The sequence below is a fragment of the Populus nigra genome, chromosome 19 (genome assembly GCF_951802175.1).
Source record: "Populus nigra chromosome 19, ddPopNigr1.1, whole genome shotgun sequence".
Classification (NCBI taxonomy): domain Eukaryota; kingdom Viridiplantae; phylum Streptophyta; class Magnoliopsida; order Malpighiales; family Salicaceae; genus Populus; species Populus nigra.
The window spans coordinates 13,196,582-13,224,198 of NC_084870.1; the positions used below are offsets into that span (position 1 = coordinate 13,196,582).

Genomic DNA, 27,617 nt, shown 5'->3' on the forward strand with positions numbered 1-27,617 from the left:
TTGTTTGAACTACATGATCCAAATTGAATCATCTGGTAAACTATAGGGATCAAAATGTAACTAAACTATTGGATCGTAAGTGAAAAAAAAACCGTGTTTCACATTTTAAAGAGAAGGGCTAAGCTTACAACCATAGAACTTAAACCCTCCACTTTGCCGACGAACGGACCTCTTCTGCGTTGCAAAATAAAAAAAAACCTAACTTAGGAAGGACTGAAGCCAGAGAGAGAGAGAGTTGGAGAAGATGAATATAGAAGAAGTACAGTCCACTACAAAGAAACAGAGAATTGCTACTCACACTCATATCAAAGGCCTTGGCCTTGAGGTATGTCAACACTCTTCCTCTTTCCCTTTCAGCGTTCAGGGTTTCTTAAAACTTTCCTTTTTTATTGTTTTACTTCTTTTAGGCCAAAATGGGGCCTTTTCTTAGTTGGATTTATACAACATTTTGAAAACTATTTTCAAGAACTGATTTTTCTTACTAGGTGTCACCGTGTTGCTTCTTGTTATGTTTCTTTGCAGCCCAGTGGAAGAGCAATTGATATGGCTGCTGGCTTTGTGGGTCAGAAGGAGGCTAGAGAAGCAGCTGGTCTTGTAGTTGATATGATAAAGCAGAAGAAGATGGCTGGCCGTGCTCTCCTCTTAGCTGGTCCTCCTGGAACTGGGAAGACAGCTCTGGCTCTTGGAATTTCCCAGGAACTTGGCACTAAGGTAGCACTCACAATTTTTTCTGTCTGAATTCTCAAATGCTTGGCCAATATCTTATGTTTTTTTTTTAAAAAAAATAGGTGGTCTTTCGAGTTCATATGATAAGGGTTTTGCTTGTTATTTGCAGGTTCCATTTTGTCCAATGGTTGGATCAGAGGTATACTCGTCAGAAGTTAAGAAAACTGAGGTTTTGATGGAAAATTTTCGAAGGGCAATTGGTCTACGTGTCAAGGAGAATAAAGAGGTCTATGAGGGAGAGGCAAGTTATATCCGCTATATTTCTTTGCCAACAGACGATTATCTCATAATCTTTTGTGCATCTTCAAGCTGGTCCGAGATCCTGATGTCGTGGTAGTACGTTTCAGGTGACTGAACTCACACCCGAAGAAACTGAAAGTATAACAGGTGGCTATGGTAAAAGCATTGGTGGTGTAATTATTGGGCTAAAAACTGTCAAAGGAACAAAGCAACTAAGATTGGAAGCCAGTATTTATGATGCCTTGATCAAGGAGAAGGTAAGCTCTTTTAATTCTTTGTTTTCAAAAATTCTTAATCGCTACTTCCAACCTATATGTGTTTTAGAACTCTTTGCGAGCTGGTGCATATGTCATCACTTATTGTCATTCTATAATAGAATGGGACTTGTACATTTTGATTACTTGTTTATTCTCTTGGGTTCTTGCCTGCTAATAGTTATAAATTCTTAGCACTTGTAGTTTTAACTTAATCTCTTGTGAAATTGAAATTGTAACACATCCAATACAATTTGCAGGTAGCTGTGGGAGATGTTATATACATTGAAGCAAATAGTGGGGCTGTCAAAAGAGTGGGTAGAAGTGATGCTTTTGCTACTGAATTCGACCTTGAAGCAGAGGAGTATGTCCCGCTTCCTAAGGGAGAAGTTAGCAAAAAGAAAGAGATAGTTCAGGTACTGCTCTATTAGCATCAGGTGTGTTGTAACTTATATCTTTATTATAGCATTTGTCCAGGCTTGGTATTTTGCCATTAGAACCTAAAATGGTTGTCTTCTTGCTCCTGTATTTTAGACAATGACATCTTATTTTACTATAATCTATGCATAATGGCGCTGGTATATGTTGCAAGTTGATTCTTGATAAAATCTTTCAGCACAGGGGTTACTTTGTCTTTTAAACAGGACTGACATCATTCTTTGAAGTGCATGGAATCAAAATGATAAGACTCAGGTGTCATATGTGTGTAATATTTGGAAAATGTGTCCTTAAAGGACCCCAGCCAACACTTTTCGATCTGCATTTTGAAGTAGCAGCTCAATGGCTGCAAGCAGTCTAATTCAGCATCTAGGGATTCGATGCCCTTTAATTCGACTGAACCTGTCTCCATGTGAATCTTTTCCTTAAGAGGTTCTAAGCAGTTGCTTTGTACTCATAATGGTCACCGTGAAATTTTTTGTTTTAATTTTCATTTCATCAGGATGTAACACTGCATGATCTAGATGCTGCCAATGCGAGGCCTCAAGGTGGGCAAGATATATTGTCTTTAATGGGCCAAATGATGAAGCCCAAAAAAACCGAAATCACTGACAAGCTACGACAGGAAATAAATAAGGTACTGCTTCTGAATCCACGGTAGTATTTAGTTTCACCTCATTTCTAGGGACCAAGGCCCGAGTTAATTATTTGAAAAACTAAAATAAAATAATATCATTTGAAATTACTTATTACCTTATTTTGTTTGCAAATTATTCTCAAATCTGCAAATACTTGCAAATAGATCACATGCTAATTTGTAAGGATCGAAAGTCTTGAACTCATTCTGTTTATATGTCTTCTGTTTTTCACTAGCAAACAAATAAATGCTTTATGTTTTTGGTTTGCATAATTACACTTTCATTACAGATAGCATGCTTTATTTTCTTCCCATTTTTTCAAGCTGTCAAACTTTTAACAGTGATAGGCTATCCCAAGTGTGACTGAAACAAAATTTTTGATGACAGGTTGTTAATGGGTTTATTGACAAGGGTACTGCAGAGCTTGTTCCTGGAGTTCTATTCATTGATGAGGTCCGTTTTTTCTCTTACAACATTTCCAGAACTTTTTCATGCCCATATATATATTTTTTTACCTTTCTTTTCTCAAATCAACACTCACAGGTACATATGCTGGATATGGAGTGCTTTTCATACTTGAATCGTGCTTTGGAGAGCTCGCTGTCACCAATAGTGATCTTTGCTACAAATAGAGGAATATGTAACGTAAGGTACAAAGGATGTTTTATGTGCAATACAAAGCTTTGCTTGTCCTCGTGTTAGAAACACTGAAAGGTCTGCCAATTTATTCATATTTGGTGGTTTAGGGGAGCCAGAACTTCGGTTCTTTTGTCTTGGTTGAGGAAGGAGAAGACTTTTGGATGGTCTTTGCTTTGTTGTTGATCATGTATTCAAGTGGCAGAAACACTTTTTCTAGGATTTGTAGGCATCACACCTCCATGGATATGAGACCTCACCACCTTCAAATTTCGAAGTGCAAAGGCTGCAAGAATCTTCTTCAACTTCCTTTTCAAAATGACAATAGGATCATCATATAGACATCTTCTGGTAGAGTCGGCCCCAGAGCAAATGGATAACTTTAGCAATGATCCAAGGCCCCTACTTAATAAAAAGACTCCAAGAATATGTATATTTATCAATCATGCTCTATGAAATGAAGATTGTCTCTGCTTAAAAAGACTCAAAATACAAAATGAAAATTACTTAAGGTTTTATTTGTTAGACATACATAAAAAATAAAAAATATTTTTTTAAAAAAATATTTTAAAAAGTTCCGTTTATAATTTTATTCAAGCTTATATTCACCTTAAGCTGGCTATGTTTATAGGCAGTTAGGATAGATGATTGAATCACAGTATCTTTTACTCATTAAAGAGGTTGTTGATTGAGTGGCAAGATATTTCAGATTTTAACACCATTTGTGAGGCAAAATTGTAATGTGTCCATAAATAGGCTTTTGCTTTTAAGTTCTTCACACCATCATATGGAGCCTGCTTTAAAAGCATACTGAAGTTCCAGATATATTTAATGATTCTGCATCCAAAACCCTGGGAAATAGAAATGCATTTGTACTCTCTTGGCCAAGTACCGTTCTTCTTTCACCGAGATTTTTACATCTTTTCTGTTTTATAATTTTTTAGATTCCACGTGTTTTTTTCTGTTATTTTTTAGATTTATTTTTGGCTGTTTTGCTGGTTTAAAGTCTCGTGTACACGGGTTCTGCCCCCTTCTCAAAGATAAAAATGGAAATAGACATGAAAAATATTTATAAACTGGTTTTATTTTTTTGTCTTTAATATTTATTTCCTCCTTGGTTAGACTTCTTATTGCAGTCTACGACAATTGTTGTTTTGTTGTGGGCAACTAAATGCATTCTGTCATGTACGGAACAATCGCTTCTAACCATCGTCATCCAAACCTTATTTTTTTGAAAAACTCGTATTCTTTTCAAAAATATCCTATGATGATTTTCATAACATTAGATTTTGTATTTATAGAATCTAGAAATCTTAATATCCTCTCATCTCAGCAATGTATTTTTCCCTGTACTATCTTAGGGTTATGAAATTTTGTGACATTATAGAAAGAGAATCAAAATTCTTTTAAATGTATCGATGGCTTCATTTTATTATGTTTTGTGTGAGCATCAATGTAACTATATTTTAACTGTCCTCTTCTTGAAACGGCCAATAGCTTGTGCATGCCTTCTACTTTGTCTGTAACATGCTCTTAAATCTGAATTACTGACATGGACAAGTTGCTGTGTAGAGGGACAGATATGAATAGTCCTCATGGCATCCCTGTTGACTTGTTGGACCGGTTGGTGATTATCCGAACAGAAAATTATGGTCCTGCTGAGGTGATACAGGTGGGGTAACTGTTGCGTAATTTTGCTGTCAAACACTAATTTAATGGCTACTGATGGACTTCTGTTGTTTTGGTCAGATTTTAGCACTTCGCGCGCAGGTTGAGGAACTGCACTTAGATGAAGAGAGTTTAGCCTACCTTGGAGAGATTGGACAACGCTCGTCCTTGAGGTCTTGATAAAATTCATAAATTTACGTGAGGTGCAAATAAGCAAGCCCCCCTTCTCAAGCATATGCTTTAACTGGTACTCTCTCTCCCTCTCTCTCCCTCTCTCTCTCTCTCTCTCTCTCTCTCTAGGCATGCAGTTCAGCTATTATCACCTGCCAGCATTGTGGCGAAAATGAATGGTCGAGAAGAGATACGCAAGGTAACGATTGTATCAATACGTCATCGCCTGTTGTTTGTGATTGAATGTACACTAAGAATGTTTTTCAGTATTAAACTCAAGTGTTTTTTTCTTCTTTTTTTGTTGGCCGGCTCAACATATAGGCCGACCTCGAGGAAGTATGTGCATTATATCTCGATGCCAAGTCATCGGCCAAGTTGCTTCAGGATCAGCAGGAGAAGTACATTTCATGATTTTTCTTCGTTCTCAGAACTTTAAATCTGAAGTAGCAGTTTTGTGTTCACGATCAACCCCATATGGAATATTTTATTCCAGATGTGGTAGGGTTTTCCCCTTCTGATTAATCATTGGCTTCGGTCTGTCCTTCGAGAAAGCAGTTGTAAAGAAAATGAATTGTTATATTGTAACAGTTCCAGAGGCGGATTAACATGAACTTTTGAAATGCAATGGTTTATTTGTTCTTTGACTTTAAATCCTGTACTGGTGCAACTATGTATTTATTATTATAATTTTTACTGTTGCATCTTATATGTATTTCATGGTGAGCACAAAATATTTGTTGCATGGTTGTTCCAGGATCAACATTGTTTTCAGGGATTAGTTAAACTAATTGCTATATTATACAACGCAGTTGTAGTTTGTGGTTTATAGGCAATGAAACAGGTATCTCATGGTAATTGAAATCAACTTTTGCAACACCTCTTTCAATACTCATGCCTCTCCCATTACCGAAGTGAATACTCCTCCAAGTATCAAGCTTTCACAACATGTAATTGTCTGATCATGATCCCTAACAATATATCTTACTATCATTGTAGAGATGTCCTAAAAAAACACTACATTAATATTGCATTTTAACTTTCCTAGTGATGGTTTCTCCCAACATGATAAAAGAAAATGATTGACAAAGGATCTATTTCGACACATAGAAGTTACTTTCCACTGATTTAAAAAATCAATTCCCCTCTTTACTGCACCTCATACCATCACCATTTTGTGATTCCATAGCTTCTCATTGCTCTGATTCTAACCAAATAGTTGTAGTAGTTTGTTCTATCTTCTTCTCATCCAATATAGCAAACAAATTATAGAACCATTGTTGAAAGTTGATCATACATGTTATATGAAAGATCATATTCATTGCAACTCCTCGTATAATTTCAATAGGATAAGAAATAATCCCGTATTACAAGTTGGAAGTGCTTGGACAACTGAAGTTAGGATAATTGTTTTGCCCGTTTTATTGGTCACAGTTTTGTGCCATTAAAACATATGGAGTACGAAACAAACTTCACGCAGAGTATGCCCTAGCATGTCACAAATGAAACAAGAATGAGACAGGCATTCATATTTGAATTGTATCATGAACCAAGACCCTTCACCATTACATATTCTTTTCCATCTTTTAAGAGGCTGTCTAGCATCAACACGGACTTGTATTCATATAAAATTCCTCCATATTTCACTATTATTATCTAAGTTATAATCCAAAAACACGCCAATAACATTCCCTAAATGTTGTTCAATAGCCATGGACATGCAGCCTGCTAGTAAATCATGAATTTTGACCCAAAATTCAACATTATTAATCCGGGACTTCACCCTCCTCAATGGATGCAATAGCAATAATTGATTATCAAACGTTCATGGAGCCCCATCAAGGACTCTGTTCATAAGGTAAAAGCTCTGCAGAATCGTGTCTTTTTTAATGATAATCTAGTACTTCTGAACTACACTCAGTGTACTGTTGACATTGTTAGCAATATTCGCATCTAGCCTGGAAGCTAAGTCTTCGAACCAATAGTTAGCTGGTAAATTTCGCGAGTAAGTAGATTTAGATTGGATTTTTATTCTAATTATTTCGGACATTAACCTATCAAACTTAATTGACTTCACATGTGACGTGAATTTGACCGAGCGGCCTACCATTCATGGGCTTGAGTCAGCTTGGAATTGAAAAACGTGTAAATCCTTCATTTTTCAAAATCGAATATTATTTATAGTCAAAACAAATCCTTTTGGCATTCTTTATTTTATTCCTTAGTCAATAAAACTGTCAATAAGGAATCCGGTTAAAGAGCCTTTTATCATGTAAGATGAGATTAATGCCCTAACCAACTGCCGTTAATTATCGATTCAGTCTTAGTTGAGTAAAATTAGAAAAAGTTTGATTAACAAGATTTTTACAGAGGTTTATTTGTGAAATTTACCATAACAAAAGACTCGTTTTACAGAAAAAATTATTACATGACTCTGATTAACTAAAGTTTTCATTGGGTTAAAAAAAGTGCTTAAAATTCCCAAAATTACTTTAAAATAACTAGCTTTTTAAACTTGTTAACATGAATGATCATGATGTCACAAGCCAATTTTTTTTTAGTTTAATGTGGGTGTCCGGGTCAGCTTGCGTGCAACTCAACTAATCTTACGGGCCCTGAAGTTAATGACCATGTAAACCTTCAGTGGCCATCATATGAGCAACCACAGAGCTCGATCCTGAGACCACAGAGAAAGCAAATCTCTTGATCCCAAGCTCTTATCACTAACTATCAATTTTAATTTTACTACATGAGATTGATTAGTTCTAGAAAAGAAGACATAAAGGAAAGTCATTAGATTCTCTTTATCAGTTAGAAGGAGACTATTAACAGTACTTCAAGAAATTTTTACACGTTTTAATGGGCGACTTTGAATTATGAATCATAGCCATTTTAATATTGCAGCAATGTTTACTTTTTAAAAGTATCTTTTTACCTAAAAAAATCAATTTGAGTTTTGACTAGATTGTAAGTTATCCACTAAATTACTCTAATTTAATAGGTTGTTGTATTTACCAACTGAATTAAAATGATTTTAATTAACCTGAAGGGTAGCTTAACTCATTAGATATTAGGTTTGCTCCTCAATAATCACGAATTTGAATCATTTTAAGATTACTAGAGTCTTACATGGTTGTTAATTTTAAGACCCATGATATTAATTGAGATGAAAGCAAACTAATCCGGACACCATGCTAATCTAAAAAAAAAAGTTTTAATTACTAGCCTTATTGCTTAGATATTTATTATTTTCAGTTCTTAAAGGTCACAATGCCCAATATATTAATTTCCACTGCTTCTGAGATTTTTAGGAAGCAGCAGTTATTGAATGGAGAACAGGTAATTAATTTTATAAAATGAAATTTACTAATATTAAACAAAACAAAAATATCCAGATCCTAATTGAAATTAAATAATACTTGATTATGAGAAAGAAATTTATTTAGTTGGAAGAGAAATTAAGATTACGAGAGGCAAGTATTCAATGGTTTGTTGATTAAAAGAAAGGAATACTCAAATAACCAAAAAAAAGACAATGTGCATCTCGATATTGATTAATTTTATAATTTTGCATATATGTATATAATATGTATTAGAATAACTAATAATATAATCATACAGCATTTTCAACTCTTAATAAACTATATAATCATCCTGGTCTTTCTGGACATGAATAATGATGAATGCGTGTGTAGCTCGTTGATTTTTTTTAGATTAACGTAAGTATTCGGGTTAACTTACGTGTACCTTAATTAATCCTACAGGCCCTGAAATTAATGATTATATAAGCCTTCAGTGACCTTAAAATTTGTGGGGCTTAAATTAGTGACTTCTAAAGAGTAAATTTAGAACCTAACCAGTTAAGATATACCACTTTAAATTCTCATTGATCATTTATTAATTAAGGAGCTGGCTGCTTGTATTTTTTTCAATATTCTATGATGGAAGGGAAAACATTAAGCATGCCATGGCTGACTTTTTGTGTGTAAATTGATGTGAATAATCAGAAAACTACTGTGAGATAACGAAATTAATGTCTTCTACGAATCAATTGGCCTTGATTTCAAATTAATTAATGGATTCAAAACCTACAACTATAAAGTAATGAAATTGATTCAATCCTACTTTAGATTTTAGTGCAGGGATGGAGGGGTTGGTGGAGGCTGAACAGTCGTTCTTGACTGATTGATGACCCCCACCTGCAATTTTAAAATTATTTAGTACGTATGGGTATAAAATTAAAAAAAAAAAGATAATTTTAGAATAGATATGACATGTTTTTCAATTATTTCTCTTTTAAAAAAACAAAAATTCATTTCAAAACTGTTTAAATATATATTTATTTTTATATCTTTATTATTGTTTTTCAAATCAAATATATCATTGTCCTTTTTATGTATATTTTTTTTATTATACAATAATAATTAAACGAATTAACTATGGTCAATGTTGGTCAAACTATTAATTGATTATTTTTTTATATTACATGAACGAATTAACTAATTTTGTTAAGATACAAGTACTAAGTTCTGATTGACTGAAGATTAAGAGGAGAGCATGAGGAGAAAAATAAATTGTTATAGAATCTTTAATTAAAATAAGCCAAATCTAAAACTAATGGTTTATAATGAACTTGCATCTTTTGAATTATGCTACGAGCTTTAAAGCTAGTTTGTTTATATGTTTTAAAAAATAAATGAATTTTTTTATTTTAAATGAATTTTTTAGTATTTTAAAATTATTTATTAAAAATAATTAAAAAATTATTTTTTTGTTATATTTTTAAACAAAAAAAAATATTTTAAAAAATAATTAATGACATACTAATAAACACTTGTGTAATCTGACGTATGTGTTTAATCTTTTCCCGTTGAATAGCTTTAAGTTGCTATTGTCAAAGATCAAATGAGCATTAATTTCAAGATGATGATGGCGACGACCAACAACTTGGTGTGGAAGAATGTTTATACAATATCGACAGCACTGCAACAAGAAACAGGAGCCATGCAGCAGATCCATGGTTAAACTAAAACCATGTCATTACAACCTTAATTAACGAAGACATAAGTAAATCCAAGTGATTAGCTAGTTTTGGTCTTCATTACAAATTAGGATGGGCAAGGGCAGCGATTGCAAGAGCCCTTGTCCCGTAATAATGTAGCATTCAATAGATATTCACAAAGTTGTTTGTCTGTTTAGTGTTTACATCAAACAGCAGCTAATTAATTGGCTGATTTACTGCCAAGAAAGTGAAATCTAACCAAGTTCCTCTGGTTGTTCCCTGCATTTACCGGCGTTGCCATCGGCCGGCTCTGCACACCAGAACCTTCAATGCTATATTTTCCGCTGATGCTTGACAAATTAACGGGTTATTAAGATACTGGTATTGACATGCTGTAAAGCTAATCGTTTTATTAAAACACCCATAATAATTGGGTTATTTTTATTATTAAAATATTCTAAAAGTATCCTGACTTTATATTTTATCTATTAAACAATTTATTTATTTTTACATTTCAAAAATATTTTTTTAAAAATTGAATTATTTTATTTTTTACTTTAAATTAAATCTTTTTATATTTTTAAATTTTTTTAATGTGCTACCACCACCACACTTGTAAACACTCTTAAAATTACATATTAAAATTAAAACCGGTTTAGCTTTTATTTGTATGTTCATCTATTATTTTCATTTTCCTAAATCACACAAACGTGATCTATTAGGATTCAACATATGTTCATGAATCCATCGGGCAATCATGATACCCCAGCCCCTCTTTTGGATTCATTCCACAGCCCCATGATCATGTATCATGATCATGTATCATGCCCTACATAATACATAGATATACATAGAACAAGATTGATAGTTAACCATCTATGTGGTGGCAGTGATAAGAGTTTGGAATCAAGAGGTTTGCTCCTTCTGTGATCTCAGGTTCAAGCTATGTGGTTGCTCATATGATGGCCACTGGAGACTTACATGATTATTAACTTCAGGGCCCGTGGGATTAGTCAAGATACGCGCAAGCTGACCCGAACATCCACGTTAAACTAAAAAAAAAAGTACATATAAAATGATCTAGACACTCACGTTAATAAAAAAATATTGATAGTCTAAATTTATAATGACATGTCATTTTTAAAAACAAAAAATTAGTTTTTTTTTAAAGAAAAAACCAACCCGCACTATATTAAAATTAGGTTTGCACGCATGTGTTAATTCTTTTTCAACAAAACATAAATTGACTGATGAAAACAAAAAAGATAATCAAATATGAATTATTTAATAATCTATCGTGATTATTTTATAAAAAGACATGAGAAAATTAACTTTATAAAAAGAACCGTCTCAAACTAAAACAGTTTTAATTATGCAAATATCAATCTTTATTCACCTACAACAATTGAAATGTTTACTCGTTCATCTCGTGATAATTTAATTTCATCCTGTAGCCAATTCAATTGAAAATGATATAACCTTTAATTGATTTAAAAAAATCAAATCAATGCCTATTGTTCAAAATCTTGCAGTCTAGTCTATTACCATTAATTGATTCAAAACAATCAATTCAATACCTACTGTTCAAAATCTTACAGTCTAGTCGACTACCATTCAAATCAATACCTACTGTTTAAATTCTTGCAGTCTAGTCCACTACCATTCACTGACATTTCATGCTGGTCTTCCTTCACAAATCTATGGATGATAGTCATGGTTGATCATCGGGGTCAAATCGTAAAGCTTTAGATCTTGAAGAACTGGTTTTGTTTTTAGTTTAAAGACGGGGAACTGATTTGTAGCCAGCCCTCCATTTTTGTTTACTTTTAAATCTCTCCTATGGTTCATTGAATGCAAGATGGAACTCTACGGGATCCTTTTTCTACCTATTTTTGTGCCACCGAATAGTTTAATTTTACAGTCAAAATTAGATTACTATTTTTTTTTTAATTCTTTTGCGCGTGCCCGCTCTTAGAAATAATAGTGAAAAGCTCACCTAAAAGTGCTCTGGGAATATTATTTTTTCGGTTACTTTTAAGTAAAGTATTTTAATAACTTTTATTTATTTATTTTTTAAGATGGATATCCAGATTAATTTATTTACATCTCAATTAATCTTATAAATTCTAAAATTAATAACCATATAATTCTTCAATTATTTGAAATTCCCCCAAGTAACTGATTAGCACATGTTAATATCAAATTTGTTTAAAACAAGTTGAGAAGATAGCAAGGATAAATCAGATATAAAATAATTAGGGTTTAAAGTTATAATTCTTATTTTTTTAATTAAGAAATGAGAATCTTACTCTGTTTTTTAATCGCCTTATTTTTTTCCCCCTCTCTAATAACTTGTTATTTTATAATATTAATAGTAACAATATTTCTAGACCAACTTTCACGACCTCCTTTATAATCCAAACTTTATGATAACTTAATCAGGAATTTTATTATAATTATATTATAAGAAAAACCGTCACGGGACTTTCACATTAAAAAAATTAACGCAAGGAAGTCTAGCAGAAAATTCCTAAATAAGATTATAAAAATCCACCCTTGACTCTTCCAACCCTCCATTCAATAAGATCCTTTCCTCTCTCTTCGCTCGGCTCAAACCTCCACTCTTGAAATTCTTCCCAACTTCGTAAGCATCAATGGTTGCTCTCCCCACACCACCACCACCAACCACCATTCAAGGTGGAACCATCTCTACTCTCCACCCTGACATCCTCCAAACCCATATCCTCACCCTCCTCGATGGCCCAACTCTAGCTGCTACAGCCTGTGCATCATCAGAATTGCATGCTCTCTCCACAGAAGATAAACTCTGGCAAAAAATCTGCACTTCTACTTGGCCATCTATTAATGATCCGATTGTTAGAAGCATCATACCCACCTTCCCTTCTGGCCACCGGTCATTTTTCTCTGACTCATATCCTCTCCTCCACCACAACCACCATAGCTCATCGTTTCCGACTACAAGCACTGAATGCTTTGTCTCAGCAGTTGATATTTACTACAAAAATGTTCCAATTTTCTCAAAAGTTGAAACGACTGAGACCTTGTCTGATTGGTTCAAGAGCTCTCCCTTCAGGCTTGACTTACTCGAGCCCAAAGAGTTTGTGCAGACATGGATACAAAACCAACCAAGTGAAAAGGAATTGCCCGTGGAGCAGCTTGAAGAGAATATAACGTTAAGTTGGATTTTGATTGATCCAAAAGGGAGAAGGGCCATGAATTTGTCAAGCGAGAGGCCGGTGTCAGTGCAGAGGCACTGGCTAACTGGCGAAGTGATGGTGAAGTTTTCCACCATCATGGCCGGAGACGGGGGGGAGAAGGAGTATGTGGAGTGTGGAGTGATGGTTTGTTGTGGGGAGAAGGAAGGAGGGGAGGTGGAGGTGAGAGAGGTAAGTATGGTAATGGAGGATATGGAAGGGAAGAACTTGACTGGGAAGGATGGTTTGGTAATTTTGCAAGAGGCAATGGAGAGGGGGGAGAGGAGGAAAGGGAGAGGTGGCAAAGAAGGGAAAGGAAGGTACGAGGAATTTGTTGAGAGGAAGAAGGAGAGGAAAGAAAGGATGAAGAAATTGGAAAAGGCTCTGGACATGGCCTGCATTGCTACAGGGATTGCTGTTTTTGTGTCCTTTTGGACCTTCATTTTGTTTAGATAAAAAGAAGAAAAAGAGAGAGGAAAGGTAAAGTTTTTTATACATAGTGATGGTAATTAATGTTTATAACAAAGAAAATTAGAGGGAAGTAAAGAGAAATTAGGGAATATTGACTATTTAGTCGTATTTATCCATTCATTAATTATATTTGAAACGAATAGGAAGAAAGATAAAGCAGCGGTCCAAGTGCTGTACAGGTTTGAACAAGCATGCTACCTGTTGAATTATCAATTGGATTGGCTCTAAACAATTTCAAACCAGTGAAGTTGTCTTTGTTTGATTATTGACTTGGTGTACTATTTCCAAACTTTGATTATCTATTCACTGTGTCTTCTTGTGAATTTCCGGTGTTCTTATATGGTGGCGGGCAGTGTATGCAGCACGCGAAAGTTGAAACAATAACAGATTCATGTATCCATCTTATAACTAGATAATTAATCATAATTCGTGTAAGAGATTGATATGACATCAACAACATTTCTTCATTTATCGAGTTAAAAATCTTAGACCAGACTAATATTAAGAATATGAAAGAAGAAGAAGAAGAAGAATTCTGTGGATACGTTTCTTCATTAATGTATCCACAGAAGTCCCTCTTGAATCAAGTTTTTGGTACATCATATCCATGGGATTGCAAAAACATAGAATGCTAAAAAAAAAAAAAAAAAACAGGGAGACCATTGTGCTAATTTTGTTATATATTACAGCTGCTCTGCTGTTATCATTTTTGTTTTCATTTCATCTTAGAGTGTTCTTGCACTACACATGAACACACACAGCTAATTATTGGCGGAAGAAAGGGCGATGTGGCGCTAGCAAGAAGCCGGCCAGTAAGTTATAACAGTTGAGTGGTTTGAGAATTATTTATGCCACACTACGACACGTAAGTTATAGCCGCGCCGGCATCTTGCCATCTTTGCCTTTTTGGCCACTTTTGCTGCTCTGTGTTTCTCTCCCCCCAATTCAATGAATCTGTTGCCAGCACCTTAAAGAATCGAGAGACGCATTTCGACAATATCTTGGGATATAAATGCGTGCGTTTAAAATAAGAGCGATATAAAATTAAATAAATATGTTCTTGGAATAATTTTAAAATGAATTTTTATTCTTTCAAATAAGAAAATATAGAAAGATATATTCTATTTATCTCCATTATCATTTATTTCCGTCTCTTATGTTTCCTGTATACAAGCTTATAAATGAAATTGTTTCTCTTTAATGCTTTCATGAAACAATTTCTCTAGCTGGGTCACTCTGTCCCGGACTTTTCTGGGCTAGAGCGGAACTCCTTAATTCGACACCACCCACACAGCAGCCTTCAACACAATTTGACAGTCTTTTGCCCGATCTCAATCTGGGCCAAGTTCAAAACACAAAGAGCAGCCCATCTTCACTACTCCACGTTCCACAAGTAGAGAGTTTGTGGATGGCATTTTCTTCCGTATCAAATCAAACCATTTCTGTCCCCACTTTATCCATGCAAATCCTACGTGGCAACATGCCATTGATCCACAGCACATCCATGCAATCTTTCTCTTCCACAAAAAATCTTCATCTCACACAGAACAAAGTCCTCTGACCCCGTCGATCACCACCACCGCCGTTCGTTTCCGGTACAGTTAAACCTTCCTCAGCAACAAAACTACTAAGGCACATTTGCTAGCTCATCAGCTGTTACAGGGTTGGGCAGTAGCTCACTTTCATCCCCTTCTCGCGCTTCTTCGCCAAAGAAAATCTGCCTTAGCTCAGGTACTTAGTTTCTTTAGCAATTCACCTCTAATTTCTTGAAGCTGAAAAGGTGAGTTTATCACACTGAAAGGAAGCATAGCAGTTTACTTCTAATTTAATATTTTCAGGATATTTGTGAAATCTCCGGTTGCAGCTAGAAGCCCCTTGAGGCTAGCAGGTACTCATGGAGGAAAGTTCATGTGGCAAGTGCCGAATGTTATAATAATCATGCAGCTATTTTTTGAAAATTTGATGAATCAACTGTAATCAATGGTTGTTTAATTTGTTTTTCCTTAATTCTTCGTGTTAGCTTTGAGAGGGATTGGCTGCGCAAAGACCTGAATGTGATAGGGTTTGGATTGATAGGGTGGCCAGCACCATCAAGCATCCCAGCAATCGGCGGCAAGAGCTTGAGTGGTCTCTTCTTTGAGAGCATTGGTACTGAGCTTGCTCACTTCCCTACACCTCCTCCTCTCACTTCCCAGTTTTGGTAAGCACATATAATTAATTAAAAATCCTGCTTTGTCAAATGCTAACTCAAGGAGTTCTAATAAAGACTATAAGATAATTAAGGTGCAAAGGGTTGATTTGAGTCTTGAAAATTGAGCAGGTTATGGCTGGTGACTTGGCACCTAGGGCTATTCATTTGCCTTACATTCGGGCAAATTGGCTTCAAGGGAAGGACTGATGAGTACTTCTAAACTTAAGTATTAGCTAGCCTGCCTTTTGTTTGTAATCTCTCTATGCATGATATTTATATTGTGTCTTTTAGTGTTTTTTTATAGTATGGCTTGGTTATTTTTTAAAATAATTTTTATTTTAAAATATATTAAAATAATAATTTTTTATTTTTAAAAATTATTTTTGATATCAACACATTAAAATAATATGAAAATATCAAAAATATATTAATTTAAAGCAAATAAAATTTAAAAATTTTAAAAATTTTAAAATTTTTTAAAATCACTTTTAAAATGCAATGTCAAACAGTAATAACTCTTTTCTACTTGTTCAAAAGCACTTTCTTTTTTCTCTTCCTTGGTTATACATACGTACAATATTTGTATGTATAATTAATGTATTATGCATCTAGCTAGCCATGATCCAATTGAAGGGTAAAAAAAAAGGAGTGGGTGAGGAATTGTTCCCATTTTTGTGTTGCATGCATTATTGTTTGGGGTAAAATATTGCTAAAAAGGGAAAAAAAATGCATTAAGCCGAGGAAAACGCCTCTGTTTATGACGATAATTTAATCCAAATTTTATGAATATCACTTGACCTGAATAAATAGGTTTTTTTAATTGATTATCTTACTTATAAATATCAGATAAAATATAAATATTATTAAACTCGAACCCAAACACAATTGATCATACCTAATCCTAGATATACATGTATATTATATATATATATATATGTAAAATATCTAATAAATTATATATATCATTATTTTATTTTTACATTGAATATATAATAAATTAAAACTCGATAAGTAAGATGTGAATATCAGTTTTTTTTTATTTTCTAAAATATAAAATGAATAAAATATAGATATAATAAAAATTTTATCCATAAACAGCCATCACCGTCGCTTCTCCATTGGAAAATTATTAGCTATGCTCTTTTGACCATATCGAGTCATGGAAACGTTTAAATAATTAATTGTAACAGCTCTTTCTGCTCTTGCATAATTGTGACGTGCAAGTTCCATGGACTTAATTAACTATAATAGATTGCTCTTTTTCTTTGAGAATATGCTACCAATCTCGCCATACCTTTTATAGAATAAATAATAAAAAAAAGATAAATCTTGAAATACGAAAATCCTGATCTCATAGAAGCCGACATATGACGCCACGATTTGGGCCAAGAATGTGATGTGGAGATTCGGGCACATTTATGATTAGTGGCCCTTCTGTAGGAGAATAACAAAATTATGAGAACGTAATTGACCATATCAAAGTTATTTAAAATAAATAGACAAGTGAAGAAATAATACTTTATCAGTATACTTTTATTAATAAATATTGGATCAAAAACACATATATGGATATAATTTTTATTATATTTTTGAGTGCGTTGGACTATCACATGTTAACACCAAACACGTCTTAGTGGAGACATGTTGAGTCTGATGTTAATTAGATCCATTCCCGGGTGAGCTTGACATTGTACTAAGCCTAGCCTCGAGTGAGCTTAAATCTATCATAACTTCTCATGTCTCTATCTTTTAGCTATATAAAACAAGTGGAATACATCTTACAATACAACTCAAAATATAACAAAGATAAAATCACATTCTAGCCTCTTTTCTCCATAAAAGAATAAAACTCATAGGTTATAAATACATTACGAGACATTTAAAATAAATGTTCATAATCTTCATTATCTACTACATATATATTTTCAGAGCATTTTTTTTATAATATTATTATATTTTCTCCTTCTAAAGAAAATACTTATTTAAACATCAGAGAGTTCTTATCTCCATAAAAAAAACTTGTTACAAGTACTAACCATAAATCACCTTATCTTACAGAGTATCAAATACAAACTATCAACCTCATTGACCGGAAAAAATGAATTAAATTGTTAGAACCAATTGATTAACCGACTATCCAACTTGAAAGTTTTTTTCTCAAACTACTTGAATTTTTGGTACTTCATCAATCAGAAAACTCATTTTATTTTTAATTAATTTCAATACAAATATTGTTCCATATGCTGGTGCATGAATTTATACCATGGTCACATGTAATGTTACTCTTAACAATAGTTGATTATGTTTACAATATATTAATTAAATCAAGAAGACAAGAGGGTCATTATCTAAAGTAACGAAAGAAAACACAAGAAACCATGCTATCTAGGCCGGAAAATACCAATTGAAAGCAGCCAATACACGATATTACAAAGTTATTAAACCCCAGTTCAAACCCGTAGATTAACCTAAATTCATCCCGTTAAATCACAAAAACATTGTTTAAAAAAAAAATTAAATTTTAAGTCATTTGAATTTTAAATTAATTTATTAGACCGGATTTAATAACAGTTACTGTGAATAATAATAAAAAAATACAATTAATTTCGCCCCAGTTAATTCAGTCAGAAATATTAAAACAGGCAAACAAGATTATCAGTACTGGCCAACGCATGAATGATTTAAGTAATATGTATATTAACGTGGTTCAATAATCCTTGTCCACGTATTAATCCATGTAAAATCAACAGGTCAAGAACACGACCGGACAATATGACAACTAATTATCATGTTTAATTAACTGGCAATTAATGACAGTTTTTAATACTATATGGGTTTTCATATATTTAATTACAGGTACACTTCTCTTGATCTGCTTACTTCTAGAATGATTTAGCAGGAGAATATTTATCCCACCCAGAAGATTCTGTAGATTTTTAAAAAAGAAGAATAATATTATATTTCTTTCATGGTTGCTCCAACAATGACACCATGATCGAATATTGTTGATACACAAAACATTCTCCTCTTTGTTTTAACTGAATAATATATATAGGGCGGTTGTTCTGCTTGTTTTTTTTTTTAATTCTCAATGATGCAACAATTACTGTGTTATTAATTTAATAAATTAAGCCATTATGATATTTCGTCGGAATATTTATGGTAAATTACAATAACCTTATGTGATACATCATATACAAGAATATAGAGATAATTCAAAAATTAAAAAAAACAGAAAAACAGAGATCATTAATTTTTTTTTAAAAATCCCCCTTTTGTATATATCCAAATTCAATCACCTTTAATATTTTAAATTTCCTTTCTAGATATTGTAAGAACATTAATTAAGGGTATCTTAGTGCAAGAGAGATTTTTTATAATTTACTGTAAAATGGGTTTGTGTTAAATATTTTTCAAACCTTTATATGGTTCATCTAATTCCACAATATCCGATGAAAATTATTTTAATTGATCCTAAATCAAATTTTATCTCATTTATAAGAAGCTTTAATGGTATATAAAATTAAATTTTAGTTTTGATTTGAAATATTTTATGAAAAAAGATGTTGAATTCAAATTCTGACATGGTAAGAAGTAAAAATGATATTCTTTTATTTTTTTAAAAATAAAACTGAATTTTAATATACTGAATTGATAAAATTTAACTAAGTAAACTTTGATTTAATTTAACTTAAAACTTCATCCAAATGATAAGGTTAATAGCTCGACTGTAATTATAACACTGCAAATTTACAAGTGATTAGGAATCTCGAGGGCCACCATAACCATTGAATGAGAGATCAAGTAACGATGCATCTGCTGGTGTTGGTGACTATAATGGATACCTGAACCACCTGATTTATTTTCTTTGGTAAAAAGATAGGGTCATTTTAATGCCCCTGGCAGGCAGTAAACTAGCTAGGTATACCTTTACTAAGGGACAAATGGTGGGGTGGCCCTCTCTCCGTCCAACAGGATCTGGGTGTCTTTTTGTCCCAAACCTTGAGTGCCGTTAGTGGGTCCTGATCACGTTCATGGCCCTCTCACCTCCCTTCCTCCGTCGCACTGGTTAAGTCTTTGCTTTTCTTGACCGCATGATCAGATGGCAATATATATATGGTACTCGTTTTTTATGATCAGTATTTGTCTTAATTTACCTCAGCAGAGAGGATATAAAAGGATTTCTAATAAAAATGGTGGTCAGGTAGCAGCTTTCATGGAGGCAAAAGCAGAAAACCTCCATTGATTGCAAGATCATGTCTTTTATCTTAAAGATTTTTTCACAATTTCATCTCAGTACTTTCATCGAAATGGAACCATATATGCATGCATGTGGTTGTTGATCAAATATGTATAGACAACGGGAAAATTAAGGGCAAAAAACTTTAGTCCGAATGAGCAATATATATATATATATATTCTCCTAGCTACCTCAGTACTCCTTCATTAAGTTCTTAATTTGCTGTTCTTGGATACGAGCGACTACATTGATTGAGGTACTGGCGCCGATTAAACGGTCTCTGGAATTATTGCTCTTGTACATTTTCCCATCTGTCATATCTGTGTAGAAGCCCTTGTTTTAGTGTTTTGTTTTTTTTTTTAAAAAAATTTCTATCCATACAACGTGACCTGTTAGGGCTATGTTGTGGGATTGGAGGACAAGGTTGTATCCGATCATGTGTTTTCCCAGAGTTGCAAAGAAAATGGCAAAGGAAAAAATGAATTGATTTTCGGCATGATAATCTTATATAATCTTTGCCAACTGCATGCTAAGATCTTAAGATCAGGTGCTTAGCCCCTTAATGAAATATTTTTGTTGCTTGAAATTGAATTTGTTATCTCGATCAAAATTATTAAATGTTACTTGCTATGTGGTTAATTTGTTCCTATGCGCGATTCATGGACTAAACCGGACGATATCATTTTAAAAAAAATTAAAATAATATTATTTTAATTAATTAATTTATTTATTAAATTAAATTAAGTTTTGACTAGTTTAATTACTACTTATTTTTTTTTAAAAAAAAAACCCAGTCCAAACTAAATTATCGCATACTTGAATCAAAACGGGCACTTCAATTTCAATTCATTACGAGATGCAGCAATCAATCAGTTTCATGCCACATTCAATTAACTTAAGCACAAATCTAACATTTCTCGATGCAAATCATATATTATTGAAACAAATACAAACACAAGTGGCCAATGAACAAATAATTTCTTTTGTAGTCTTGTGGTTAAAGCTTTCCTTCTAAAGGTGCGTGCCTGAAGAAGTTCTTTAACTTCCTTTTAACAACAAAGAGAACAATGGAGCAGCGAAAGGCTTAGAGCGTGTTTAGCAGTGTGGTTGCGGGTGTTTTTTAAATAACTTTTCGTGTTAAAATACATGTCAACGATGTTTTTTTATTTTTTAAAAATCATTTTTAACATCAGCATATTAAAATGATCTAAAACGTACAAACCATATTAAATTTTAACAAAAAAAAAAATTCAAATTTTTTGGGAACGCAGCCGCAGCCGCGTTCCCAAACAGGTCCTTAATAATACCCTATCCCAAATTAACCATATAATTAATTGGAGAGAAAGATTTAATATTTGGTGTATGGAAACTAAAAAACTTTATATACGTACGTACCTCAAATTGAAATATACACAATTCTTTCAAAAAAAAATAATAATTAAAATTGTTAGTAATTTCAAATCTAAAGCAAATTCAAATTTAAGTTTCTAAAAAGAAAATTGGAGTTGAGATTTAAATAATCTGATGAAGAAAAACTTAATTAAACAATTAGTGGTTTGGCTTTGATGAAATAACCTCATTTGGTTATTATTAGGCCCTTGATTTGTGGCAAAGTGACATTACTTTGCTATCAATCTTTAAAAATATCAACCGCACATTTACAAACTCCCTGCTTTATTCACGCACACAATACTTTTTAGGTGAAATTTAAAAAAACAAATCATAAAATTTAATTTTTAAATTATTTCATGACTCCATTTAATTCACACAATATTTCAGGGTTGTAATCAATCTATTTATACACCTGATTTAATTAAAAAAATAACTCATAACTTATTCACACAATATCTTTCAAATTGTTTCAACATAAATTTAATTTAGTCAAATCAATTTAATATCATGATATATATAGTTTGAATTGATTCGAGTCCCAAATTTATGATTGTAATAAATCTATATATACATATATTTTTAATTAGGAAAAAACACTCATAACTTATTTACACATTATTTTTCAAGTGAAATCTAAAAGTAAAGTTTCATAAAATTCATCTTAATTTCAAATTGTTTCAAACTACATTTAATTTAGTCAAATCAATTATATAACATGATATTCAATTCAGCTTGATTAGAGCCCTAAGTTCATCTAAATTTATGATTGGATATTAAAAAAATTTAGAACAATCTAAAAAAAAAAAAACATTCCAGCACACAAACAAATACGAATGAACCTAGTCAAGATCCTGACCGTTCATTTACAGATGTACGTCCCTGATTCACTAAACAAAAACGCTCACGTGTACTCCACGTCGTCTTCTTGTCCTCTTTTATCACCAAGACAAGACCGCAACACTAACGATACATTGTTCAAGTGTTTAACACCTGTCTTTGCCTTTTGTTTCCCTCTCAAGATCCATGAATCAAACCTCCACTAAATTTCCTTCTAACAGCTAATAACATTCCATTTCTTGACAGTTTGTCCACGCCCCACTTTCCTTTCTTCCTTTTTGGGTTCTTGAATCCTTGATTTCCCACTTTTTCTTCCTTTTTTTGAGTGTTCTTTGAGGAATTCAAGGCGGTTGTAAGTTTGGACTTGCCAAAAACAGTAAACAAAGAGATGATGATGGGTCACTCGTATCAACTTTAAACTTCAAATCTCTAAAATCTTTTTGAGAGTTTGAAATCTTGTAGTAGTAGTAGCATAATTCTTGAGTTTTGTGCCACCACTTAGCTAGCTAGATCTTAACACCTTTTATTTTTCTCTTCTTGTTTTGTTTCTTCACAATCTTGAAAATCTTGCAGCAACCATAATTCTTGCTTTTTGCTTGTTACATCAATGCCAAGAAACATGATCGTGTGTATGTGCCTCATAAATATGCTAGAATCTCTCATTGAAACTCCAAATCTTTCAAATCCTTGAAAATCCCTGGAAAACATTTTTTTATGCTAGTGATTATCTTGTTCCAATCTTGAGAATGCTACTATAGGGTTATTAGTAATAATTTTTAAAGGCATTTTGCTGAACTGTTGGGATTGTGATATAATTTTATGGAGGCAAAAAGCAGAGAGCAGCAGCACAGTAAGGTAAGAAAGAGAGGGAATTCATCATCTTCATCATCTTCTTTAGTCCAAAAATACAGATTCAAGAGAGCAATTCTTGTTGGAAAAAGAGGTGGGTCTACTACTCCTGTCCCAACCTGGATGACAAGCTCAAAATCTCCAACCTTGGCAATGCTGAATGCTGAGTCCACCAAGTGCACACCACCTCAAAATGGAAGCAAAGCAAAAGAAGTCTCAGTTTCTGCAAGAAAATTAGCTGCCACTTTGTGGGAAATCAATGGAATGCCTTCTCCAAGAGTTAAGAAGAATCTGGAAGACAAGAAAGAGTTTAGAAGCAGAGAAAAAGTTGCTAGGTTGCCACATTTATCAGATCCATCTTATACTCCTTTTTCGGAGGTGAGATATTCATAATTTTCTTTTTTCTTTTTTGTACTTCCATGTTTTCATGTGAAATTTACTAAAAAATATGATTTTTTTGGGGGTTATGCAGAGGATGGAGAAATCTAGAGGCCATAGTCATAGGGCAAGAACATCAGCTGTTACAAAAAGACTTCAGCTTACTGATTATCATCTTGGAGGTTTGGATTCTGCTAGCAGTGACAGTTTGATGGAGGCGGTATGTGAAAACTTTTGTTAGTGTTTGAGGTCATTTTCAAATAATTTTCCATGTCTCAAAAGCATATAACATGATTAGAATGGAACAGTATAAATGGTCCTGGTATATATTTTCATATAGTGGTACTTGAAAAAATGTCACTGAATTGACACTACAAACACCAAATTCAGTGCAGCTTTCAGCATTATTCTTACAAAGAAAACAAAAAGGTAGCTTTCAGCATTATTATCTTCGTGGGGAATAGTAATAATAATTATGATAATGACAACCATTAAGGATATTTATTTTAGAAGTCTACCAATTATGCAATTTTTGAGATTTATTCATCCAGGAAAAAAAAAATCTTTAAAAAGATTTTGGATTTACAGAATTGCATTTCAAATCCTGGACCAAACATTTTCCAATTTATATGAGAGAAACAACTGATCCAATCTCTCAAAATGCAGATTGAAAGTCATCCAAAAGGCAAATCTCGCACAATTGGATTTAAAACCTGTTTGAAGGATGTTAGTGATGGGATAACCACCTCCAAAGAACTTTTGAAAGTTCTGAATCATGTTTGCGGCCTTGACGAGAAGCACCCATCAGGCTTATCTCTTGTCTCCGCCCTTCGGATTGAGCTTAATCGAGCCTGCATTTTGGTCAATCAATTGATCAAAGAACATCGATCAAACCACAATGAGATTGAGTACCTTATTAAGCATTTTGAGGAAGAGAAAGCAGCTTGGAAGAGCAAAGAGCGGGATAGGATTCGCAATGCAATAGCATGCATTGCAGAAGAGCTTGAAGTTGAGAGGAAACTACGAAGGCAAACAGAGAGATTGAATAAGAAGCTTGGGAAAGAATTGGCAGATACAAAGGTATCTCTGTCAAAAGCAGTGAAAGAGCTTGAGAGTGAGAAGAGGGCGAAAGAAATATTGGAGCAAGTTTGTGATGAGATGGCTAGAGGTATTGGAGAAGACAGAGCTGCGGTGGAAGAAATGAAAAAAGAATCTGCAAAGGTGAGGGAGGAGGTGGAGAAAGAAAGGGAAATGCTTCAGCTTGCTGATGTATTGCGTGAAGAAAGAGTCCAGATGAAGCTCTGTGAGGCTAAGTATCATTTTGAGGAGAAAAATGCAGCTGTGGAGAGGTTAAGAAATGAACTTGAGACCTACTTGAAGGAAAAGGCAGGTGCAGAAAACGGCGATGGTTCTCCAAATTATGAAAGGATTAAAGAGCTTGAGGCTTATTTAAAGGAAATCCAATTCGGATCATGTCAGCAGGATGAGAGGGAAGAGAATGAAGGGGGTGCAATAGGAAACGGAGAAGTTCATGATGGAGATGATTCAGCTGACAGTGATCTTCATTCCATTGAATTAAACATGGACAATAACAGCAGGAGCTACAAATGGTGTTATGTTTCTGAAGGTGATGCTCCAGACAATCCAAAGTGGTTTTCAGGAGGTAAAGATTTCAAGGGAAGGAAGTCGATCTCCGATAATATTCAATGGGGAAACATCTGTTTGCAAACAAGAAATTCCAATGGTATTGATGGTCCTGATTGTGACTTAATCAATGAAAATCAGGGAAGTCTGAATACGCTCTATAGGGAAACGTTATCTGATCTTAGCTTCCATTATCCAGTACAAGATCATGAAGATGAAATCAAGAAATATAAAATATGTCAAGACTCTTAAAGACCATGTATTATCTGGTTCTAAAAGATCATCGACACAGAACTTTTGCAGTCCGACTCCCGTGTGGTGGAAATCCTTGCCTCTTCAGGAGGCTGGCAGTGTAGTTTCAGATGATAGTTCACCTGTGATACAAGAGGATAATTTGAAGCCCAGGATAGCATGAATGAGAGGTGATCGTTGAATTTCAACAAGCTCAAGACATTAAACTAGTTCTAAATTATGTTTTCTTTTTTCTTTTCCCTGCAGAAAAGCAATGCTTGCACTTTCTCCTAAATATTCAAGCCTTCCCACTGTCAAATTCATTTGCATCAGTCAACTTCTAAAAGCGAAAATGTAAATACAAATCATTTACAAGCTATATGGATCTGAGATTACTTGTCAACCAATACTTAAGTTTTGCAGTATGTATCCTTATTTTGCCAGTGTGGAACAATCAAATTATATTTTGTAAGTAAAGCAATTGCAGCAATTGCTCAGAAGATCAGTCCATGAAAATAGAACAAACAGATGCTTTGAACAATTTTTTTTAATCTATGAAGTCTGATGGGGAATTCAAGGGAAGAGAAGTTGACATAGCAGATATATTCAGGAAGAGAAATGCGTTGGTATTTCCTTATCTGCCACTATAATTTTCTATTAAAATGCAGCCATGTGAGATGCTTAGATACTTTAAAAGTCATTTGCCTTTTTGGTTGAATAATGACATCTACCTGAACGTCATACTAACATGATGGAGACAGCCAAACTTTGATTATAATTATTATTGATCTTCATGATGTTTGAGATGAAGTCAGTTTCAGGGACCATAAATACTTGTAACATGTTTGGTAAATTTTCTGACACCGTCAAGTCACTGTTCTGGCTCCCTTCCAGCATAGTTAACTCTTTCAAGCTAGGCCCTTGTATTGATGCAGGAAATATGGTCTATAGGCAGCAAAGAAGATGAGGCTGGAAAAAATTTCTAATCTCTTGCCATATATCATTCACTCGGTTACATGAGATTAATTTCCAAATCCCCTGTCCACATGCATTTCATGGATTGAACAAAGACTTGACTAAATAAGAAAGAAAAACCAGGAAGGGTATTCCAAGTTTCATGATGCTCCATCACCCTTCCATGACTTGAATCCTTGAGATGAACCACAAGATGAATGTGTGGGGTTCGAACAACAAAAGGGCATTGCCTAAACTTCATCTCTCACAAGTTTCCCATCCCCACAACCCAGAAAACTATTCCTACATTTAAGAAAACTCATACTCCTTATTTATTTTTCAATATATTTCCATCACTACCAAGGTTTCAACTTTATCTTCTTGTCTATGGTTAAATTATGGCTGAACCCGGTGTCAAGAGGACTGACAATTCTGACCAATTTGCTCGAGCTTATACCTTCTTTGCTTGGTGAGATGTTGGCAGCGAGGCGCTACCATCCTCATCATCAGGAAAGTTCTACTCCCTTACAGGTTCTGTTTGCTGCATTGTTTTGTTTTGATTTACACGAGGACTTGAACCAAGTCCTCGAAGAGGGATCAAGGAGAAGTAAACACTAAAGGGAAGAGAAGTTTATTGAAACTGTAAAATTGTTTCTTTGTTTTTGTACTGATGTCTGATTTCTCCTACTTATCAATTCACATGTACATCTATTCAAGCGACAAAGTATTGTCAATACACACACACACACAGACCCAAATTGAGTTCTTGGATTGGAACTGACACTGATGCATTGAAGTCTACTTGGGACTTGTTTACCAACCAGCAGTGAGAATACTAAAGGGAAGAGAAGTTGCTTGGCAAATTATCAAACCAATAAATACGGTCATCAATAGGCAACCTCATGAAACTATCAACTCGGCTGCGCCTGATTCACGAAACATTGGATCTTCTTTAGTTTTACACTCTTGTCAGATCCAGAAAACTACATAGATCACCGAATCATTTTTTAGATAAAAGGTTCAATGTTTTTATTAAACCGCTATCGTTTTATTTTTTAATTATTTAAAAATTCTTGATATAAATTTATATAACTGGATTTGAAATTGGTCTCTTAAAACTCAACTGAATAAACTAGGTGATATGGATTAAGATATAATATGTTGTCTGATATAACTAAGAACTAAATCCAAGTTAGACATCAAGTCTCGGATTTAATTTCTGGAAACAACTATGTCCTTTTTTTTTTTTAATGATATAACCTTTCCTTTGTTTCCATGTAAAATAAATAAAAAAAAGAGTTAATATATTTTTCTATCATTTTCTTTCCTTTTATTTCTAATCCATTTAAATATGGGTGTATCACAAATCAATATTGGAAAAGTTAGAATTTTAGAAGGATGAACAACGGGTCCCTATGAACAATAAGATGGAATTCAAACCAAAG

At 33.6% G+C, this 27,617-nt stretch overlaps 4 protein-coding genes across 4 annotated transcripts; all 4 read left to right on the plus strand.

Annotated features, from left to right (window-relative positions):
* Positions 1-123: 123 nt before the first annotated feature.
* LOC133679803 (ruvB-like protein 1) lies at positions 124-5,422 on the plus strand. The gene is made up of 12 exons (XM_062102500.1): positions 124-325; positions 523-711; positions 836-967; positions 1,074-1,223; positions 1,481-1,636; positions 2,161-2,295; positions 2,684-2,749; positions 2,840-2,946; positions 4,505-4,604; positions 4,682-4,773; positions 4,901-4,970; positions 5,093-5,422. The coding sequence occupies exons 1-12, from the start codon at positions 245-247 to the stop codon at positions 5,180-5,182; spliced, it is 1,368 nt and encodes a 455-aa protein (XP_061958484.1). The 5' UTR covers positions 124-244; the 3' UTR covers positions 5,183-5,422.
* A 6,913-nt stretch (positions 5,423-12,335) lies between these two features.
* Positions 12,336-13,779, plus strand: LOC133679886 (F-box protein At2g27310-like). The gene has a single exon (XM_062102612.1). It carries the CDS (start codon positions 12,425-12,427, stop codon positions 13,439-13,441), a length of 1,017 nt encoding a protein of 338 aa, XP_061958596.1. The 5' UTR covers positions 12,336-12,424; the 3' UTR covers positions 13,442-13,779.
* A 186-nt stretch (positions 13,780-13,965) lies between these two features.
* LOC133680234 (photosystem I subunit O-like) lies at positions 13,966-16,465 on the plus strand. Its single transcript, XM_062103043.1, has 5 exons — positions 13,966-14,050; positions 15,089-15,161; positions 15,295-15,369; positions 15,477-15,656; positions 15,777-16,465. Exons 1-5 carry the CDS (start codon positions 13,966-13,968, stop codon positions 15,865-15,867), a joined length of 504 nt encoding a protein of 167 aa, XP_061959027.1. The 3' UTR covers positions 15,868-16,465.
* Positions 16,466-22,256: 5,791 nt separating this feature from the next.
* On the plus strand, positions 22,257-25,625 carry LOC133679089 (uncharacterized protein At5g41620-like). Its single transcript, XM_062101595.1, has 3 exons — positions 22,257-23,343; positions 23,438-23,563; positions 24,010-25,625. The coding sequence occupies exons 1-3, from the start codon at positions 22,936-22,938 to the stop codon at positions 25,237-25,239; spliced, it is 1,764 nt and encodes a 587-aa protein (XP_061957579.1). The 5' UTR covers positions 22,257-22,935; the 3' UTR covers positions 25,240-25,625.
* The last annotated feature ends 1,992 nt before the right edge of the window (positions 25,626-27,617 follow it).

What these genes read in the sequence shown, in the direction of transcription:
- LOC133680234 (XM_062103043.1), top strand. Translation starts at nt 13,966, where the DNA reads ATGAAAGAAGAAGAAGAAGAAGAATTCTGTGGATACGTTTCTTCATTA. An exon ending in CCTCTTGAATCAAGTTTTTG is followed by an intron (nt 14,051 to 15,088) that starts GTACATCATATC and finishes AAAACTACTAAG; the next exon opens with GCACATTTGCTAGCTCATCA. An exon ending in TCCCCTTCTCGCGCTTCTTC is followed by an intron (nt 15,162 to 15,294) that starts GCCAAAGAAAAT and finishes TAATATTTTCAG; the next exon opens with GATATTTGTGAAATCTCCGG.
- LOC133679089 (XM_062101595.1), top strand. Translation starts at nt 22,936, where the DNA reads ATGGAGGCAAAAAGCAGAGAGCAGCAGCACAGTAAGGTAAGAAAGAGA. An exon ending in CTTATACTCCTTTTTCGGAG is followed by an intron (nt 23,344 to 23,437) that starts GTGAGATATTCA and finishes GGGGTTATGCAG; the next exon opens with AGGATGGAGAAATCTAGAGG. An exon ending in GTGACAGTTTGATGGAGGCG is followed by an intron (nt 23,564 to 24,009) that starts GTATGTGAAAAC and finishes CTCAAAATGCAG; the next exon opens with ATTGAAAGTCATCCAAAAGG.
- LOC133679803 (XM_062102500.1), top strand. Translation starts at nt 245, where the DNA reads ATGAATATAGAAGAAGTACAGTCCACTACAAAGAAACAGAGAATTGCT. An exon ending in ATGCCTTGATCAAGGAGAAG is followed by an intron (nt 1,224 to 1,480) that starts GTAAGCTCTTTT and finishes TACAATTTGCAG; the next exon opens with GTAGCTGTGGGAGATGTTAT. An exon ending in TACGACAGGAAATAAATAAG is followed by an intron (nt 2,296 to 2,683) that starts GTACTGCTTCTG and finishes TTTTGATGACAG; the next exon opens with GTTGTTAATGGGTTTATTGA.
- LOC133679886 (XM_062102612.1), top strand. Translation starts at nt 12,425, where the DNA reads ATGGTTGCTCTCCCCACACCACCACCACCAACCACCATTCAAGGTGGA.